This window comes from Mycetomoellerius zeteki, unplaced genomic scaffold (genome assembly GCF_001594055.1).
Source record: "Mycetomoellerius zeteki isolate Tzet28-1 unplaced genomic scaffold, Tzet1.0 scaffold121, whole genome shotgun sequence".
NCBI classification, from domain to species: domain Eukaryota; kingdom Metazoa; phylum Arthropoda; class Insecta; order Hymenoptera; family Formicidae; genus Mycetomoellerius; species Mycetomoellerius zeteki.
In genome coordinates, this window is record NW_017256136.1 from 153,893 (window position 1) to 161,488 (window position 7,596).

The window sequence follows — 7,596 nt, forward strand, 5'->3', positions numbered from 1 at the left end:
GATCAGAGTTCCCTCCTCTGAGAAAGATTCGTCGTCGTCTACATCAAGTCGATAAATTTATTACCATAAAACATACGCGATAAGTATATCAGAGGACTCGGACGCCCGCATAATACACGACACAACCAAACTGTATCCTTAAATCCTTCAGAGCTTAGGAAAGTTTACCGGCCTCGAGGCAAAAGCATTGCCGTGCTAATTCCGGAAGAGCTTTGTAAATCTCTTTAAAGTTCTCTCTCTCTCTCTCTCAGGGAAGTCGATGAACCTTTTTTTGAACTCTGGTGAAAGGCCAAGTTACGAAGAGCAAAGTTTCAGACAACCGAGCCTTACACAAGAATTGGCAGCGCTTAAAATATTGAAACAGAAGTTTTCTTTAGTCTCCTTCTCCCTCTGGGATTCTAGTATCGGAGACTTTTTTATAGTCCAGTGACGAAAATGGAATTTTCAACGGAGGATTCATACGAAAGTCGATGCAGCATCCTTAATGTAGCTTAACGAAACGGATGAATAAACGTAGTGGAAACTTTAAATCCGTCGTAACCATCACGGTAAAATTCGCTGCACGAAAGTTGAGAACGTTTGCTGAGATAAAAGTATCATCTTCCCAAACGGGATAATCTTTAAATTTTAAGATCATAGGAGACTGCGAAATTTTTGGGGAAATCGGTTTTCTTTAAACTTTAATTTGAGATATATAAGTATATACGAAACGATGATATTTATAAAATCAAGATTGTGTGACATGATTTATACTTTCCAATTTTAGTAATTTACAAATTTTCACATCCATTTTTTACTTTATTTTATGTTCCAAAACTTCTCGCAGAGAGAATGAATTTTCCTTAAGATTTCTGATTAAAATGCAACATAATCTCAAGTCTCCTTCGATCTTAGGAGCCGACTTATATCAAAATTAACAATGCTTGCGAAAGGTAGAATTGTTATTGTTCTTCAAGTTTAACACGAATTCTCGAATTCTTAAACTGTGCTGCAAAATCTGCCGCAGGGGTTAAATTTTTTTTCAACTCTGATTTAAAACGCAAGTGGGGTCTTGAGATTCTTCGATCCCAGGAACCGGATTATTATATAAAAAAATTGGCAGTGATTGTCAAAGCAAGAATTAAGTATCATTTTTCGCGTCTAACAATTTTCAAATTTTGAATCTCTACTTCAGTATTGCCCCCCGTATCAAGTTTCCCTGACATTTACGATTACTCTAAAGAGAGCTGTTCGGTCGGTGACCACGTAACCACGGCGAACTTGCCAAAGGGCTTAAAAGCTTAAAAGTCAGACTAGAGATTCAAATTGAAATTAAAAAGTCAATCAGAAAAAAGAGAAAAAGAAATATATTAAGTTTAGTTTATTAAAATCCGGTTTCATCAATATAAGATTAACTTTACTATACAGATTTAACTTACTGTTCATCTTTTTCTAATTAATTAGAAAAAAATGGTACGTTCCATTTAACGCTCGCATATCGCTCATGGAATGATCATTTAATATTGTCACCCTTATTGTTTATCAAATATTAAACAAAGATAATTAATGCTCGCGAACGTTGTGAGCGCCAAATGTGTTGGAACGCACCCAGTAAATTAAACCCTGTGCTGTCTCGGTTTAATTTATTACTATTCATCTTTTTCTAATTAACCTTCCGCCAGCGGACGCAGGGTCTCGCGAGAGTTAGAGTTGTTTACTCTTTTCGATCTTTTCAACTGTGAAGAAAATGAATAAATGGATATTTGTTTTTATGATAAGTATATAGTTTTGAAAAAGCCGCTTTTTTCAAATTGCGGGAAAAAAACCGGAAAAATTTCGGTTTTTTTTCCAAAAAATTGGTTTTTTGGAAAAATTACTGTTTTTACTATGTAAACGATATATGGTAATAAGTAACTTCTAAATTCCTTTATAAAATTAATGCGATCTATGAAATTATGTAGTATTATTTTTATTAAAATTTTTTTTTAATAAAGGTTATGCTTCTATTTTTATAGTAAAACCTAATCTAATCTTTCTTTAGAACATGGCAAAGTTTCAGTAGACAGATTTTTAACTCTAGTTTGTCACACTCCGGTCTAATGAATTCCTGAAGTGTCTCTTTGTAATTTATTTTTTTTTAAATATTTTTTTACAAATTCAATTTAAATCCAAATTATTTTCTAGACCTACTATTATCATATAAACATGATGTTTGGACTCTATATTTTTAATTCTTACAATGGTGCAATTATAGTGTTTATTTTTGTATGTTTTATTGAATACATTATGCGCCCTCAATCTTTTGTACAATTTCAAAATTTCTGTTAACTTATCCCGCTGTGTACCTTATACGCAATTATTTTCTTTACGGAAAGAACCGAGAAGCAAACGTGGTAGGTTTTACGAGCACGCGTGAATTTTTCCAAAATGAATTTTTCTCCCTTGGGGAAAAAAACCGAAAAAATCCGCGGAAAAATTGGGTTTTTTCCAATCTTTTAAAATTATAGATAAATATGTGTTTTTATTTCTCTTTCTACATATTTTCTACATATTATAATAAAGAATTGTTTTTCAAACGTTTTAAAACAATTTCATTCTTGGGGCACTTTTGACCTTGCGTCCGCCGCGCGTGCGAGTATCACGACGTCCGCTGTCCGAGGGTTAATTAAAAAAAAAAATATACATATATATATATATAAACAGTAAGTTAAACCGAAGTTAATAAAGTTAATCCTACATTGGTGGAACTGGGCCTTAGTTTTGCTTTGATTGGTCAAATTCAACTTTAATCTCAGTTTCTAGTCTGATACGGGCTCAAAAAGACCCGAAAAGTTTGTCTTTAGATTTTTTTTTCTCTATTATAGTGACATTGCGGGAAGCAATAACCAGAGTGGTTTTCTGTTCCTTTTCCTAGTTTAAATCTCTAAAATATATCACGGAGAATGACTTGGTGGAATCTCGGCTAAAAGTACAGCGCAATTTCCGATATTTCGCGAGTTTAGAAAATACACGTAAAAACAAATCTGATTGTATAAATCCCGTAGATTCAACAACCACAAAGATACAAATCAGATGTTCTTACAGTCGAATCTATCAAACATTTACCTAGTCGAGATAAGTAGAAATTCAATTACGACAACACCAGAATTCAGAATGATGAAAATGCATTTTATTTGTACTTGTTGATACAACCAAAACATTTTTGCCATTTTGGATCTGTAATTTTACGGCCGGAGGTCGTTTTTCGAGAACGATCTAGCAACCATCCACCAAATGCCGTGGAGGCTGAAGAACTTTTCTCTCGCCGCGAAAAACGGAGGCAGCGAATGCACCTCGGGGAAGCTAGCTTCTCCTGGTTGCGATTAAAGGAGAAAAGCGTGGCGACCGAACACGTACCTGTTCCCGAAGCGCTCCTTCCAGAATTCAGCCGCGTCCGCCTTGGTGATGCGAAACTGATCGCCGGCGAACACCCCACTGGGAAATATGGCCTTCAGCTCGGACAGCATGTGGCTGAAGACGAGGCTGAGTTTGGTAAGATTACGGCGATAGTGCGACGTCTCGTCGAACATCTTCTCCTTACCCTCCTTGAACAGTTTGATCGCCTGTTTGCACTTACGCATCAGATTGTTGATGAACACGCAAAAGTGTTCGTTGTTGTGCAACGTCTGCATACGGTCCTCGTACTTGCTGTAGATGAGCCGCAACCGCTGATACGTGTCGGGCAGGATGTCGAGGATAAACGGCGGCGAGTTCTTGAGGTTCATACGCTGGTGCTGGCAGAGCTTCACCACCTTGTCCATCAGCTTCCAGGTCTTGTCGAGCGTACGCTTGTCGGTCGAGAGTTTAGGCGGCGTCATCGCGTCCGCGAAGCGACCGTGTAGCTTCTGGAAGATCGAGCCAATGTGGACGGCGCGAGTGCGACTGCTGTGTCCGGACGACGACATCTTGACGAACGTCCGTGAATGCGTGTTTGTTACGATACACGGATATCTCTTCCTGCCTCTCCTAACCGAACGTACACTCGTCCTCTCTTTTCTCCTTTATTCGCACCCCACCTGTATACGCTATCGCGCGGTAGCGAGCACTCGCGCTATACTTGAGGTTAACCCGCGCAAACACACTGCGGAACGACGCGGACGGATCGGTCACACCGCGCATATCTCAGCGGGACGCGGACGCGGACGCGGCCGCGGCCACGACAACGTCCCCGCGAAGCCACGGACACGGGATGCAACGCCGGAATCTCGCGCGATACCGCATCCTCTCTCTCTCTCTCTCTCACACCCCCTCTTTGTCACTGCGACGATTGTGGCCAAGCCGGATACTCCTCCAAGAACTCGCGGCGACACCGAATCAATGGACACTGACACTAACTGTGCGAGCGAGAGATCGAGCGCGAGGCAGCGCGAGGCCACGAGCACTCTCGCGTACTCCGTGTCCTCCTGCGACAGTCTCGTCAGTCCGCACTCCGCAGTCCGCTACTCTGCTCCGGCTCCTTTCCTACGGCCAGATGGCCTATCTTCGACTTCGAGGATTCGCCACCGCGACGCTAGCCGTCGCGAATGCGCGCATGCGCGCCTTCCGGCGCGCGATTCAAATCATCGCCACGCGCGCTGTGAAATACGTTACGCGTATTGATGATTTCGTTTGTTTGAGACTCGTTTATTTTCTTTTTTTGGGGATTCCCCTCCTTTAAATTTGTCAAGCTTGCTTTTTTAGACAGTTGTTAACTCTCGTCAGAATTTAGAGTAGAATGCTATCTATATATGCGCCGTCCATTTTCAAAGAATTTGCAGTCCGTACGAATTCTATTTTTACAACTCTTATATTTATTTTGTATTTTGTATGCGCGCTGATCTTTAAATTCTTTGGAGTGAAATCTCATGAAAATTGAGTCAGTCTTAAGAAAGAATAGCTTAATTTCTAACCTTTAAAAGTAAGATTTACTTTAGGTATCTATGTGGACGACATACTATTGGTCGCTCCATCCAACAAGATAGATCACACATTAGAAGTTTTTAACTCCTTAGATGAACATTTAAAGTTTACGATTGAAGTAGAAATTTTTTTTTAACAATCAATTAAGCTGTTTGGATATTAAATTAATGAGAGATGAACGTTCAATTAAATTTGACCTATTCCATAAAGCCACATTCTCAGACAGATATCTCAATTATACAATTCACAACACCCGATTGAGCATAAAAAAGGAATAATCTATGGAATGGTAGATAAAATTATTTTACTTACACATCCGGATTATCATGAAAAAAACTTAAAAAATAGTATAAACATTTTACTAAACAGTTACGTATTTTACATAACAGTTATCTATTAGACTTTATTTTTAATATGATTAACAAAAGAATAAAATATCATATATATAAAAATAACATAAATAATAAAGATAAATCCAATAATTGTGAAAGAATTCCTCAAAGAAAAAAGTTTTTACAATATTATTTGTAAAAGGTTTCTCTAGACAATTTTCAACAATATTCAAAAAGTTTAATTTACAACCAGCTTATACTATTCCAAAAATGCTTAACGCATACATTACAATTGTAAAAGATAAGCTGGACAATATGTCAAGATGTGATGTAAGTGTATAAGATCAGTTATCGAGATTGTAACGCCACGTATGTCGGTCAAACAAAAAGGCAACTTAAAACTAGAATTCAAGAACATTTTAAAGATATTAGTAAGAAGAGTGGATGTCTTTCGGTATTATCTGATCATAGACTTACAAAAAAACATGAATTTAAATAGGAAAGCATAAAAATCCTAGACAATGAGCCATCATATATGAAGAGAACGGTATCAGAAATTATATATACATATATATATACACACACACACACGAGTATACATATATAGATAAACAAACTCGTATATAAACAAAAAGAGGGGCTAAACAAAGTGACATAGAAAATTTGTCAGACACATATCTACCAGACTTTCCCTTTCCAATGATACGCATGTTAGTCTAAATAATAAATACAGTATCTCTTATTGTTATTACGACCGATGACAAGAGACAAGCTATTAAAATATAACGATAATTTATTAAAGCTGACCAAATCAAGGATTGAGGTAAAACTATTACTAATAATCATATATAATTTAATTTTTAATATTTATCATTACTCAATATAATATTACTATATTTATAGAGACATAACCAGCACGTTAGTTTCCATCCGATACAATGGTCGTAGAGCCATACATTCTTGAATTGGACAGTTTGAAAATTTTCAAGAGACTGTTTGACAAGATATCAAAATAAGAATATTGCGTAATGTACATTGAAGATACTTGATTCTCTCGGATTTTTTTAAATTAGTAGGCATTTAATAACGACTTCGAATGTAAATCATTATTATCTAATACAAAGAATTAAAATAAAAACACCAGATTAAAAAGGTCGAAATGTATGTAATAATATTAATAAATTACTGTTATATATAAGAAAATTTTTCGCAAATAACATCCAGCGGCTCGAATAGCCCGATAATTCGCAATTGAAGAAAAATTCTAGTACAGTTTAATTCTAGTGCAGGAATAAAAAAAAACAGACTTAAGAGATTTAAGCATATTTTATTTTCAATTAGAGTCATTATCCTGAAATGGATCACAAACAATATAAATGCCCAGTAAAAAATTTGTCATGCATGAACATATATAAATATATCTAAATATATCTAAACATACATAAACATGTATAAATATATATAAATATATATAATTATACATATTATACGAAATACGTCTATACATGGTCATACATTCTTCTTTCTTTCGTAAAATTACTGTTTATAGGGTTGCCATAAATTATTCGTCCCAAAATTCCCTGACATTTCTCTGATTTCCAGACAAAATTTTCTGATTTTCCCTGACTTTCAATAATATTTTTCTTTCAAACATATTTTGAAATTTTTTTTTGTATTTTCATCCTGATTTGAAAATCGTTAAATATTTTGTTGATAGAGCAATTTAACATAACAGTGTAAATTACTATTATAATGTTGCTAAAACTGCATTTAATTGTTAAGTTAGAGTATGTAGTATTTTTTGTCTTTTCCTTTTATGTATGAACACGATTCTTTTCCTCTTCTTCTCTTTCTCTTTACTGCTATTTATTATCAATAAACAGCAGCAAGAGAAAGAGAGAAGAATATAAGGAACATAAATCAATGAATATAATTTATTTTTTATTAAAACTAAATCCTGTTTATTAAAATCTCAATCTGCTATTATAAAGGCTACTCTTCCCCCCACCACGCGGCATTATCAAGTGGTAGCGCAAGCCGTGAAAGCACATGAGGGCGCGTAATTAAAATTGCGTGGCTGTGATGTACGCATATTTTAAACCTCTTTACAGCCATTTTATTTTTCCAGAAAATTTTGCTAAAATCCCTGACTTTTTCATAACTTCTCTAACCATTTTCAAATTCTCTGACTTTCCATGACTTCCGTGATTTCCCTGACTTGTGGCAACCCTGGTTTAGTATAAGAAAAATAATAATAATAATAATAATAATGAGAAAAAACATAAAAAATAATTAAAAAATAAAAATTTTCGTATCGTTTCTTTTAGGGGGAAAAAAAAAAAAAAAA

General features: G+C 35.5%; 1 protein-coding gene across 5 annotated transcripts in view; it reads right to left on the reverse strand.

The window, feature by feature from the left end:
- The window catches only part of Cbl (E3 ubiquitin-protein ligase CBL), a 47,442-nt gene extending 42,970 nt beyond the window's left edge, over positions 1–4,472 (reverse strand). For all 5 annotated transcript variants that reach the window (XR_001937008.1, XM_018461345.1, XM_018461343.1 and 2 more), the window contains exon 1: positions 3,376–4,472. Coding sequence is in view for 4 of the 5 variants with exons in the window: in XM_018461345.1 (XP_018316847.1) it covers positions 3,376–3,923 (548 nt within the window). In the remaining variant the exon portion in view is untranslated. The remainder of the gene's footprint in view (positions 1–3,375) is intronic.
- Between the last annotated feature and the right edge of the window lie 3,124 nt (positions 4,473–7,596).